At 38.3% G+C, this 14,270-nt stretch overlaps 1 protein-coding gene across 11 annotated transcripts in view; it reads right to left on the bottom strand.

Annotated features, from left to right (window-relative positions):
* Positions 1-716: 716 nt before the first annotated feature.
* The window catches only part of SH3PXD2A (SH3 and PX domains 2A), a 294,236-nt gene continuing 280,682 nt past the window's right edge, over positions 717-14,270 (bottom strand). For all 11 annotated transcript variants that reach the window (XM_048505256.1, XM_048505258.1, XM_048505257.1 and 8 more), the window contains one exon: positions 717-14,231. In XM_048505256.1, coding sequence (XP_048361213.1) covers positions 12,336-14,231 — 1,896 coding nt within the window. In that variant the 3' untranslated portion in view covers positions 717-12,335. The remainder of the gene's footprint in view (positions 14,232-14,270) is intronic.

Below are 14,270 nucleotides of genomic sequence, written 5' to 3'. Positions count from 1 at the left end.
TTAGATAATGATGGGGCTGTAAGAACAATTAAAGGGTTGAAAAGCATGAATTTTAACGTTTGGGGATTTTTGCTTGCAAGTATGTATTTGTAAGTTTCTGTTCCATAAGTGTAGAAAATTAACACAACTGATAGATCCCCCGAAACACCTCAAAGAGCTCCACAAACTTGCCTAACATTGATCAGAACTTCACAACAAGAAGCACTGGATTAGCCTACTTGAAACTGATTGAACTGTTTCTTTTATCCTGTTAAAAGGCTGCTGGGGTGGGAAGCACAGTGATGAAAGGAAGCAGCTAGTCGAGAAAACTTGTCTTTCTGTTGCTAATATATTACTGATCTTTCTTAGATTTAAGTACAATGCAGTGTTCACATCATGACTTTGGAAGATAATGATATCTGGATTTTGTTGGAAGGGTGAAGTCCCTTTTGTGGATCCTCATATTTTCCGTTGTTATCCTTTTCCACATGTATTGCTATCTTAAGTTAAATGTCTTTTTCATCAACTTGGTGGCTATTATAAGGCCCTTGCATTACTACTAATTTAAATGCTTTTACAATTGGACTACATTTAGAGCTGCTGTTCTGCAAAAATGAGAATTCTGTTGAGGTAATTCTTGCTTCCTGGAGCTAAAAAAAAAGGATTTGCAATGCAAGCATGGAGGCTAGTCATTCCAATCATGTTTAGAAAGAAGCTAGCCAGCAACTGCCACACAATTAAAAAGAGCAAAAACTTTTATTTTTTTTCCATACAACACAGAACAGACCATGTAAACAAATGGATTAAAAAAAAGTTGCCATAAATCAAATCTTACATTTCACAAATTTATGAATACAAAAGTATCCTTTACCCTCCCCCCACCCCAACTAAAAAAACATGCCAGCTTTTACATACTTTGGAATTCCACAGATCTTTTGTGGGTTTCCATAAGCCTGAAACCAAAGGTAAGATTTTTTCGTTAAACAGTTTGATTTTAAAACACATAAAACTCAACAGAACACATAAATATAAGAATTAAAGTTCATATTAGCACCAACTTTGGTCCATGCAATGAGTAAACTGGGAGATGACTGTGAGGTACAGTTAATTATCATCAAGTTCTCTGTGCCTGAGATATATTGAATATTATATTGCGGTTTCACATTGCAGGAACTGGGAATAAAAGAGGCTGAAATTGGAACTCTTGGCAGTTTTTTAAAAAGGCCTTTTGCCGTATAAACACATGCATGGATATGCACTCACACACAGGGATTTGTATATCTATATCTAAGTGTATGCACTGCATAAACCAACAGGTATGTTCCGGGATCCTTTGCAATATTTCGGTAGACAGAATGCAACCTCAGGGCCCCCGCAAGTGATTCTGGAAGACATGAGTAAAATTGCAGATTGCTTGCCTGATATCCTGAAAAGCATGTGTGATCTACCAAAAGTGACAGTGGCTGCTGTTTTTGCAGTTTAGGCTACTTGTTGGCGTCTTAACAAACTGTGCATATGTTCAGCAAGGTATTTTTACTGTGCAGGACGTCTCCTGGTACAAGGTTCCAATTTATATTGATATCCTGCTATGCTAGCTTCTAGCCAATATAGATGCTACAGGATCTCTGAGATGATATTCAGATGATATGATCTAAATATAAACAGGAAAATTATACCAAAGACCCCTCCAGAAAATATAATTATGTGACAAAAAAATGTAGGATGGCTGAAACTGACATTAGCTCATTTATCAAGCAACATTACTGTCAGATGCTTGAACAAGACACAGTATGGATTTTCAGGCTTTATGATTTCTATATCTTACAATCATAATAAAGTATGAGGATGCCAACCATCAAACAGATCCAAAGGTGTTTGTATCTGTGTCTAGAAATCAGAAGAATTCATATATCATCAATTCCAGATGCTGATCTTTAATCGGTTTTTTGAGAACATTTTAAAGGTATCTAATTATTTCTCATTTCTTTATGTTGACAACAACTAGAATGAAAAAAGTTCCACACCTAGACAAGCTTTAATTACAGTGCTCTCCTAAACAGAGTTACACCTTCCTAAATACACTTAAGTCAATGGCCTTATTAGGATTGAGTTATAAATTACCTAATTTATTAGGATTGAGCTATAAATTACCTAAATATTTAGGTATCTATGATAAACCATCATGCTGGACAAATTATAGCACAGACACAAATGCATCTATGAGTGACAGAATAGAAAAGGCCTGTTTCTGTCTAACACATATCTAATCCACATGTTCATATGTAAGAGAGATTAATATGAATTGTAGGTTTTAAGGAATGCTTAAATGAACTCTCTTTGAATCCAGGTTAATAAAGGGAGGATGATTCTTTTGTTCTGGATTAATGTGGAATATTTGATGAGTATAGTTTAGAATCAATATAGAGTTCTTAAAATGCTCAAGTCCATCTTTATGCAGTCTTCTAGAATTATATAAAAATGATTCACATAAATTACAAAACCTGTGTGTCTCCTAACCATATTTTCTCAGATCCACTTTGAACAACTCAGTGCTCAAAAGATCAGAATGTGCCTATAATAACCAGAGTATCCAGGAAACTATTCTGGATTTGACAACCAAACCCAACATATGCAAAAAAGATTCCTGCACCTGGATGCAGATAAAATGTACTAACAAACCAGAACTTTGCCCTTGGGCAAAACCTTCTGCTAAACATGAAACCTAGGGGGATAGATACTATTTGTGCAGAAAGGCCTCAGATTTTGAAAAGAAATCTGGAATAGAGGAAATCCAGCTTCTGTACATGAATTCCAATTTAATACTCTGGGGTACAAGAAAAAGACCAACTGTGGCTTAAATATTTTGACAGAAAGGTTTTTAATCCTACAGAGTAAACTCTCAATATTACCTATAGTATCCCCCCATTGGATTGAGTTCCAATGCCAGACCAAAACACAGTTGGACCACCATATTGACAAACTTACTATTACAGAAATGATGGAGAGAGCTGAAAAGTAATAACACTATGGTGGTTCTGTCTCTTAGTTGATGTATACTACCTTAAGTAAACAAACCAGTTTGGGCAGATACTGCTGGTGTAGCAAAATGCTTAGAGTGGTTACTTTACTATGCAAACAATTTAAAATTCTTACTATAAATATTACATTCTTCCTATAAGTTCATCATCATCCTTGAGATACAAGACTTGTCTGGTGCAACAGATGCCTTTTTAAAGAGGTACGTGTGAATCAAATGCAGCTTTTAACTGTAAACTGTGACCTCAAAATTGACATCTAAAAAAATAACCAAAAGTTTTTTGAACAGCTCTAACCAATAAATTAATCATGTTTGCTGTTCACTGTTTTACCAGCCTATCTTCTTCTTCTTCTTCTGGCAACATCAACTATCACTGGGCCCTTTCTTTCTCCAAATTCACACCATTATTGATCCCCTCCTGGATACTTCCTAAAATCAAAAACCTAAGAACTTGCAATCTTCAACTTACACTGCAGAAGGAACCAATACAGCAACAAGAAGATCCCTTCCTGAGGAAAAGCAAGCCAAACAAAAATGAACACATCCCACGACCCATCTCTACCCTACAACCCAAGGACAACCACACATGCTTCACCATCTCCTTACCAACATACTCTTTCAGACCTCTATTACATTTCCCTTATAGTAGACAATAAGAAAATCAGAACAACAATTAAAAGGACAATACTATATTAACTACTCAGAAGATTTGTCACAGCTCACAAGGCAAGTGTGAAATCTTGACTGATTTTTGTGACAACTTTCTCTCGATTTCAACTAAAATTGACTACAGTATTTTTCTTCTTGGGTTTTCTGCATAGACCTTTCTGCACCTTCAGAACATCTAACACACAACTCTCCATTTACACAATAGAAGCTGCAATGCATTTTAAATGTATGGCACATCAACCATCCCAAAATGTGTGGTTTAGATCTGTAGAATTTTACAAAGCTCAAGAGGCCAAATTTTAAAATGCTTCAAGATGTTAAATCATTACTTGGCTTTCACTGCTTACTAGCAACAGCCTGAAAAGTGGGGGCAGAGTTGCTAGGTAAGAGGCTGGCCTGAACACAATTAGAGCTTCCTTTAATCATTTCATGAACCCCTACAAAATTTCCCTTGTAAAACGCACAGAATAAATATAAAATACATAACAAATTATCTTAGCTCTTTGGGTTATTGATTTCAAGATGCAATTACCATATTTTATGATGGAACAGAGATTTTGGAATTAATAGGAGTCACTATTTAACATAAACACATAAAAAACAGCCACAGTGACAAATTGTGTAATAAAAGCCATTATGAAGTTCAATTAGCTGTTATTGGAAAATCCAATCAATTTCTCATCAGTCATGTTCCAGTTACTTCTTTTTGACCATTACCCAAATATTTCAATTTTGTAATGAACAGGAGTCTCAACACAGGACAACAGTGGCTGGTGGGATGCACAGGGGAAAAAAAGTGCAAAAACGACAGTGTGAAGTTTTCCATCCATTTTAGATTTAAAGAAAGAACTGCACTCACTAACAAAGAAAAATGTTGTGTGGGTCCGGCCCACGCTGTAAACCTCAACTGTAAAAAGAGACCCATTTACTGTGTCTTTGATTATGCTGGGTCCAAGAGAGCATCGCACTTAGGAAGAAAAACCCTGAATGCAGAATTTGGATTTTAAATGGGAGTTTTGCTCAAAGTCTGCAAAACATGCCCTACTGCAAGGATAAACTCATTCAACCTTTTCCCCCACCTTCACATACATTCACCCCCTACCACACACACACGCACACACTTATTCAAGCCCCTCCAAAATGAGGGATATTTTAATCTTACAGAAGGCTCTGCAAGTTATTCAACACAGAGACATCAAGCTCAGACAACAGCAACTGAAGGGCCTGCGTTGGAAATATTGGCAGTAGACCTTATGGAGGCTTAAAAAGGCCTTAGATACAGTACATTACTTGGAAACTCCTCCTTTCTTCAAATGGTGAATAGGACACCAATATAGACCTTCATACAAGCCCATGAGATCACTGTAAAATGTTGTAAATGTTCTATGTATTTGTCAGGGCTCTCTATGCATCTGCCAAAGAGGGAGAACCCCTCATATCCTTAAAAAAAGGTAGACTTATTTACACAGAAATGTTTTCTCCCAATTCGTACCTGTTAAACACTTCAATTAATTACAGAACCCTGACCAATGGCAAACATGTATAGTGGGGTTTTCTAGGAGACAGCCTAGGTTGTGCCTGATAGATTCTTGAGTATTTAACTGCAAAAATCCAAGATATTTAAAACATCTAGTGTAGTATCAGCATTGTGGATCTCTTGCCCAAACATCTAGTAAGCATGCAGTGTTAATTTCTGGTTTGAATAAAAGCCTGAGGTGATAACTGGGTTTTCTAAAACTGAAGCCTGTAGAATCACTTGACTTTGATGGACTCAGTTGCTCCTTTTCTTTGAGAACAAAAAAGCAGCAAACAACATTGTTGTCCATGTGCTTCATTTGATAAGTGGACAAAGAAAAATTGGATACATTTTGAGAGGTTAAACCAAAATAAGTCCAGGGGACCTTAAGAGGTAAAGATAAGAAAACTTTCCCATTGGAGAACAGCCTGAAAGGGCATCTTCCTGTTTAATGGGCTAAATTCTGGATGGCACTATTATAGCATTTAAATGGTAAACGACTATGTGACATACTTGCTTCACTAACAGGATTAATCCACATTTTAAGACTGATTGTGTTTTGCCAACACACTATAGCATGACTCCCACAGATAGGCTGCTGATGGAAGGGGAAGTTTCCCTTTTTCTTTCTGCTATCAGCCCCGTGATGGGGAACTCTTCCAGCTGTATTGCTCTGGAGGCTGCAGTTAGTAGGAGAATGAGGCAGGACCACCACTCCTCTCTCTTGTACCAGCAGCACATCCATACCATTCAATCCAACTGCATCTATTCAGTGCTGGCAACTTTGATACTCACGTTGCACACAACATGTCTAGTTGAATCAATTAGATTCCCTGAAGGAGAAACAGTACATATTTTTTTTTGGGGGGGGGAGGGAGAGGTCAGATAAACAACACAATCTTTACACTCCTTACTGAACATGATTTACTCATGCAACAACACTCAGCCAATTCTCAACTCACACTTATAATTGGTTTGTACCAGAAATCCTTCACCTAGTGGCTTGACTGGCTCCCTCCCCCACTGCCTACTCTCTCCCCCGCCCCAAGAGTGCACTATAAGAAAATGGGAGACTTCATCACACTGTGCGTTCCCCACTTTGAGTCCTGGATGAGGGTCCTGTTTCTTCTCTTTCCTTATTGCACATATCCTTCCATTGGACTTTTATCTTGAGAATGCAAAATATTTGGAAAAAGGGATGAAACAAGAATAATATGACAGAAATTTAAATGAACAAACTACTTAGAGATCTAAAACTTAAATACTATTTCTATTTAGTAAATGCTAATAATATGAAAGTTATGAATGTTTTACCAGATTCCTTTCCATTTCTCATAAAATGATAGAAAGCAGTAACACATTTCTAACAAAGGAAAGCAATGAATATACTTTACAATAAAATATGCCACACTAATATCTGAAAATACTTTAAAAAATGCAATTCCATAATGCCGTCGTCAAAATGTTCCTGAAAGAAGCTTTGGAAGGGGTCCAACCCCATCTATTACCTCAATGTAAACTTGAAATCCAGATGCATTTTGCTTACCTGTCCCAAAATCTGAATTACCCAGTCTTTGAGCAATGTTGTTAATGTTGTAACCTACCAAAAGGCATATTTGAAAAGTCTGACTCAAAACTATTTTGCACTCAGTCAAGACTGTAATCCTAAACACATTTCCTGGGAATTAAAGTTCATTGAAGCCAGTGGAACATAATTCCTTGCAAATGTGCTAGAGTAGCACTGTGCCCCCTTGTGTACACAAAGGTGGATCAGTCACTGGAAACTTGGGCCAAGATCCAAAGATCACTGCAGCTAGGTCCATGACAATAGAGCTAAAACAAGAACATCATCACTATGCTGCATAGCAAGTTGCTGTAAGAAACAAAGTGAAGAAAGTTTTGTAAGCTGTTTGTCACTGTCCCAGTACAAACTCCAAGAGTGAATCTAGCAGCTCTATGGATCCTAGCCAAGAGATCTTTATGAACAGTGTGCCTACTCATCACAAATACAGTAAATGAGGAAGCAAATTTGGGTTTGGATTGTATCAGTTTAATTTGCAGGGCGAGGTCCATAGGATGGAATACTCTACTGTACAAAGCATACACAGATCTCTTTAGAGATCAATGCTATAGCTTCACCTCCATCCCTATCATGCTATCATTCTATGTCCAGAACTGCAGGTAAGGGATAGATGAGCATTCAACTTTTTGAGTGAGTGAGCCCCACCTGCAATCTGTAGTGGTACAATCCAGACACAAGCTTACCACCTTTATTTGCTGCTTAGGAAAACTAGGCCTTTTTGGACAAAAAAATTGTAACAGGTGACTGTTCTAAGCAGATCGTCAGACTGAAATTAGCTTTAGACAATGAATTTTTTTAAAATGGAAAGATCATATTTTCAGGCATTATATAAAACTGCAATAACGAACTCAGAAGTGCTCATTATCATTAAAGTTGCAGTATACAGCAGAACATAAGTTTCAAATTTTACGATTTTGTCTAAAATTTAAGCTGCGTTTTGACTTTTTCCATCTCAATCATTCCCATTTTCAAACATTTTTGAAAGCATGGATGGCTAAGGCAATCACAAATGTCCAGGAAGACAATTTCAAGCCACTCCTCCATCCACAAGAGGGCACTCTGACTTCACAAAATATTTTATTCAGTCGCTCCCTAGAGAATTAATTTAGATGCAGTATGTAATTCTAAAAAATGTTCAAAGTGCATTTATGTTTTAAAATCACCAAGTTTTGACAAATTTAGTTTTAAAAATGGGGAACTGGCTTGCCTTCCCCAAATAATATTGGCATTTTTGAATGGCAGTTTAATAGGACGGGGAAAAGTTTCTTATGATCTTTAAGTCACTTAAATAGTCACTTAAAATGGCTATGAATGTCTCTACAACAGTTTGACAACTGTAATGATTTGTTAACAAAATTGCCTATATGAACAACTGCACCTTATGGGCTGGAGGGAATGTGGAAAACAGTGAATTGACTATTTTTTCAAAGGTGCTTGCTAGTGCCCTTTATATGATTACCACCCCTCTATTCCTGGGCTCAAATGTTATGTTCATGCATCATGAAATCAGCTCCAAGTCAAACCAACATGAGGACTATTAAGAGACTTTTTGGAATAGGCAAAATGCAAAAATCAAGGATTGCTTAGCCAAATACACGCAATTCAGAAATCACCCATTTTGCCACCCCCCACAGAAATTAACTACCATAATTTTAAACAAACAATTATGAAATTGGCAAGCAGAATGCCCTGCTGGCCCAAGCTAGGGCTGTTTTGTTTGATGCATGAAAGATCCTACCGATTAAGCATGTTTAAGAAAATCCTAAGTAATTCTTGATGGACAACTGTGCTCAACCTAGGACCCTTGCAAGAAGTCAACACTTATGTATCCCATGCTTGTTTCGTACCATGCAGACATTAGCTATGAATGGAATTGCTTTGGTTTCTGGGGCGTAATAAAGCCAAGAAAAGATACATCCATCATCAGTACAACTGTGGACCAGCCATAAATCTTAGATCCAGCAAAGAATACTTTTTTTTTAGAGACCATTTAAAGTAGCATCGAGATATTAATTTAGCATGTCAGAATCCTCCACTCATAATATGACTGAAGAATTGTTCGCATTTATCAGGGAAGCACCGGGGAACACCAAGAATTCCAAAGACGCTTCACCTGCTAGCACATGAAATGAGGTGAGAGAATCTGGGAGATCTTGTGACTCTACTTGGCATGAATTCCTCACAGGAGAGTCTTCAGGACAATGTTTAGGAATGTATTTATTTAAAATATTTGTGTTCTACTTACTCTCGGGGTAAAGACAGCATAATTCTTAAGTAGCTTTATTAAGAAACATATGTCTCCATCTCAAGACAACAATTTAATGCTTGCTAACTGAATTAACTGTATTTTGAGAATCCAACAGCTCATTGCAGAATTTTGGGGAGTCGCACTTTAGGTTTCCCAGGAGATGATGACATCTTTAGAACAAAACTGTATAGTACATTTTTAAATAATCATAAATTATTTTAATAAATAGCTGAACTTTTAAAAATGATTATTATATACTGCATCTTTAAATAATGCACTTGACTTTCTGCATTTGGTTTAATGGTTAAAGTGCATTAACTCAAAATAATGAACCACTTCCTCATCATTATTGTTAAAAATAAACCATAAAACATTAATAGGAATTGCTAAATCACTACTATTAGTACTGCAATCTAGCAGATCACTCTAAGTATTGCTCTATTTAATACTGTCCAGCAGAAGAACATAATATTTCTATTATAATCTCACAGCAGCTCTGGCAGTCCTTTAAATGGCTACTAAGATTTTAGCAGGACATAAAAATGGAGGGAAACTTCCAAGACACAGAGCTGCTAGACCTTGGGAAGAAATGATTTACAATGGTTTGAGCTGCTTCTGACCAAATTTGCACCATTTTCACAGTGTAAATAATGGTCTTCTTCCCACCCACTTCTACTGAAGTTTCCCTCTTTACCCCAAGTCTCCTTTTTATCCATACAGACTGAATTATAGCAACAGAACTTGGGTGGGTCACAGCCTTCGATGTTGTCTCAGATGATCAAAGTAAAAGGCCATTAGCAACATGAGCTGCAGAAATCAATCCCTTGGCACTTGCCATGGTAATTTTAATACAAGTACTCCAGTAACACTAAATATAACAAGAGGCAAGAATTGCGCGGTGGGGGGAACCAAACTAAACACCCCCTCTTCATAGTATACTGAACACTTTGGAAGAAAATCTTTGTTTGAGCTAATTAAAATCTCCCTGTTCTTTCATCTATAAACTGGTTACAGGAATAAACTATCTCTGGAAGACTAGAGAACTGCTTCTTGTGTCACAGTTAAAGCAAAATTCAATAGGTTTTCTTCCCTCTCAATACATAAAATGGTGACCCTCAAGACAGGACATCAAGCTCTTGTCTGACCTCCAGTGTTCTTAAGCAAAGGCCTTCTGAGGTTTCTGTTATACATACAGCGTTTATTTAAGAGCAGATGTTTGAAGACACATCAAAATAAATACATGTTGCACCCCAAGCCTTTCCCCAGTGGTTTTAATCATGGCCCATGTTGCACCACAAAGTATCATATCTTGAAATCATAAATAAACGAGGAAAGGAAATTAAGTGAGTGAGAGAAGGTAAAATGGGAGACCACATGCTTCCACATTTAGCAACATTCTCCACTTAATGGCACACTCATGCAATTTCCACTCTGTGAGTCTGAAAAACTCAGGTGCTTTCCTCCCAATACAAAACCAACACTGAAGTATTTCCCACAGTTTTCTTTTTCAGAGAAGAACTGGTTCACAACATAGATATTCCCAAAATATACAAAGATGATACAGAGTGTAAAAATCCATAGCCATTTCTCTCTCCTCCCTTTTTTGTAAACACTGGTGCTTCTCTGCAAAATGAAAAAGCTACTGTTTGGAAATGGCATACACAGTGTGAGCACTTTCTTTTGAGACATGCAGTGCAGAAACTACATGGTAGACATGAATTTCCTCATTTTCTTCTATAAGAAAGGAAGTGTTTTGCATGCACTGTAGAGATTCAGTCCCTCTATGCTTATGGAAAAGTTTTGCCTTTATTGGGAAAAAATGGGAAGTTCCGGCAAATGTGGGGCTTGCACTGCAAATTCCAGGGGTTTCACTAACACTTGGGGATAATTCAGTGACTTGAATGTTTGTTAACCTATGTGATGCATCCTAACTGCCAAAATACACAGTGAAATGTAAATTTTCGATGCTAGACTCAGCTCTCAGTTTCATATGGTGGACATGTAGATCACCGGACTCTAATAGCTCAAGGGGATGGACAACAGAACTTTTCAGACAATCCTGAAAAAGCCATTGCTGCTACAACGTGAGGAGTGTCAGCTTAGTTTTTCACTTAAAAGACACACCTTGCATCTGTGGGAGCCTTGCAGCATTTGTGGGTGGAGGACAGGAAGCATACGTGGGTTTAGGAACCTCATATAAGCAACTCTGAAACTATGCTCTGTATAACAAGGGATTAGTCAGAGAAGAAACCAGACATGGGTGGTCAAGAAAGCCCTTCCCTTTAACTTACGTTGCAAGTCAGCCAGGTCATGATATAGCAAAAAGGTTCATGCAACCATGGCTTCCCCTTCTGAGCTGTGGACAATGTACATTTCCCATCTTTGTATAGAGCTTTTCCACTGCACAGCTCAACAAGGGAGATCAAAAAAGATCTCAGTTAGAACTGGTGTATGAGACACGTTCTAAAACCAATACTGGTTGTCCAGGAGAACTTAAACACAGAACCAACCAATAAGTACAAAAGCATCATTTTTAGTGGATTTATGAACACCTAGAAACCACATATGACTTTGGTACATTTCAAATTCATTTTTTTAAAAAAATTGACCCTTTCCAACTGGATGTTAAATTTGCTGTCACAGAATACCACAGCACTACCTCACCAGGTCCACAGGAGAACAGCACTATAAGTGCCACGGAGAGCTGAAGGGAAGAGAGAGAAATGAAGTAATAAATGGAAAAATATGGTCCAAGTCAGATACCAATAATACATAGTGAAAAGGCTTCGAGTCTTCAAACAATTATCTGCCAAGAAAGCTGTCATAGCTGAGGGTTGGGTTAGACTGGTTTCATCATCTATTCTGCTTGAAATACGTCTTAGGAAAAGCATCCACAGCTTGGAAATACTTACAGACTCCACGTGGAAGAATATCAACAAGCTGCAAAATTTAGCATGTCCAGGCTTGGCACCAAAATATACTGAGAAAGGCACACAATTGGTTTCCTATTATTACAATGGGATGGTGGGATAATGTACCCTGTTGCACATGGTTTGAAAAAGACTCCATCTCTCAAGAAAGGCCTTTGTTCCAGCTGCCTTTTCTTGATATTTGTTGAAGCAGTCAACCCTTAATGCATCACACACCATCAAATTATAGCCAGCTTGCTGTTCCATGCAAAGTACAGTTTAAATGTCCTTGTATACATGGCAAAGCAAGAGGAAATGCATAACTGTATCTTTCCTTGTCTCCATAAGTACATAGTAGAAAAGTATAAATTAGGGAATTTAAAGACACTGCAATTCTAATTCTTCTTCTCTAAATAATTGGAGGGCACCCATCCTTTAAAAGGTTTCCCACCATCCATGATCTGACAGTACCACCAGCCATTTGGGTTCCTTTCCAATACCTCCATGCAGACACCTTCCTGAAAGCCAGCAGTCTCTTCATCACCCTCATAATCTGCAATGGAGATGTAGATATCCTTTAAATTATTGTGAATGAACTGGGATTTTTCAATGGGTTTGGGCCTGACTGTGGACACTGGGATTCCATTTCGCTCAGTAGGTAGGTAAGAGGTAGTCTCAGATGCCTCTGAGCCCAACTGATCAGCCTGTTTTATTTTAGAATCACTAATCTGTGACTGGGCAGTGCTGAAAGAGGAATTGCGGCGTATTGACCTCAGGTGGTCTGTGGCAGTGAGAGATTCATTTCTACGCAAGGAACAAGACAGGTTGCTGTCCTTGGGTGGTGGCGAGGCAAATACAGATTGCGGCCTCACTGCTAGCTGTCTAACTCCATTTCGCAATTTGACAGTTCCAGATGTTTTAGAGAAGCCACCAGGAGGTTTGCTGGGAATAGGAGGTGTTGCCCTCTTGTTCTGGTTAATGGTGTTCAGTGCCTGGACCTTCTTCTCTATCTTCTCCAAACTGTTGGATTTGCTTTCATTTCTTCTGTTCTTGGCCAGTGAAATGTTGGTCTCATTGGATGTGATTTCTTTCTGCTGGTTATCACAAGGCATCAAATAGTGAGAAGGAGCCCATCCCTCTAGATCTCCATACTTCAAGTACCACCATCCGCTTGCTTGCTTTTCTACTACTTCCACCACAATGCCTGCTGTGAAACTGATCTCAGAATCTTGAACTTTCTGGTAAGAGTCAGTAGTTACATACAGACATTTCAATGAGTTGTTTTCATGTTCTGTTTTGGCTGGCTGGCTTGAACAGAATATGGTAGGGGGAGGAACCGTAATGAGATCTGCAGAACTTCTTCTAAAGCACTCTTCTGGATTTCCAAATGCTGTATGTGGTGGGCTTTCAGATTCCTCACTTCTTGAACCCTTAAGTCCACCTCTGAGCTGTCCAGTGGGCTTTAGCTGATGGCGTAAAGTGCTAATGTCCATCCTTTCTTGACTCTGAGAGTCTGCTTTGTTCAGGAAAGGTTTAGGCCTCACAATTGGTTTTGCTCTGCCAGATACACTCTCCCCAGAATCCCTCTTCAGGACCAGTTTAGACACGCTACTTAAACCAGCATCTGAGGCTGACCTTGGCTTTGTTTCCTCATTCCTGGAGTAGTTAGGCTTTCCAAGGTTTGGCTGAATTCCCTTATCACTTTTGGGCTTAAGAAATGAGGACCTGGGAGAAACAGAACATTGTGAATTTCTTTGGATTGAAGATACTGATGAATTTCTTTGAGAATCAGACTCACTACTGGACTCTTTGCTTGACAAAGCATCTTCAATGTATGGCCTGAAACCTTCATTTTCATAAATAGTCTCTTCATCATGAGCCACATCCTCAGATGATTCTCCAGCACCTGAGTTTGCCCTTTGGAGAGATGACACAGGGGAATGCTTAAGTAGTTGCTGTTTGCCTCTTTCCAGGCTTCCATCTTCTCCCTGGCTCAGCTCAGATTCTGAGTCAGCACCAAAGGCAGGTACATCATATTCTGGTTCCTCATATTTTTGCTTGTTCATGGAATCCTGGCTATCTCCAGAAGATATAGTTCCAGCAGATGTTCCTTCTTCAGAGTCTTTCAACTTATTAGGAGGTGCTGGAGGAGGGACTTTGGGTCGAGTTAAAGTACTAGTTCGCCTATTTAAATTTGGCTTCTTCCTTTTATCAATATATGATGCTGGAGCCCAGCCTTCTTTCTCCCCAATCTGCACATACCACCAGCCACCAGAGTTCTTGTCAATAACCTAAAAGAGGATTAATATGTTTGTTAATTATGGAAAAAA

This window comes from Sphaerodactylus townsendi, linkage group LG08 (assembly GCF_021028975.2).
Source record: "Sphaerodactylus townsendi isolate TG3544 linkage group LG08, MPM_Stown_v2.3, whole genome shotgun sequence".
In the NCBI taxonomy this organism is placed as follows: Eukaryota; Metazoa; Chordata; class Lepidosauria; order Squamata; family Sphaerodactylidae; genus Sphaerodactylus; species Sphaerodactylus townsendi.
Note: the sequence above shows the minus strand (reverse complement) of the source record. Positions and strands in the feature narration are given on the sequence as shown.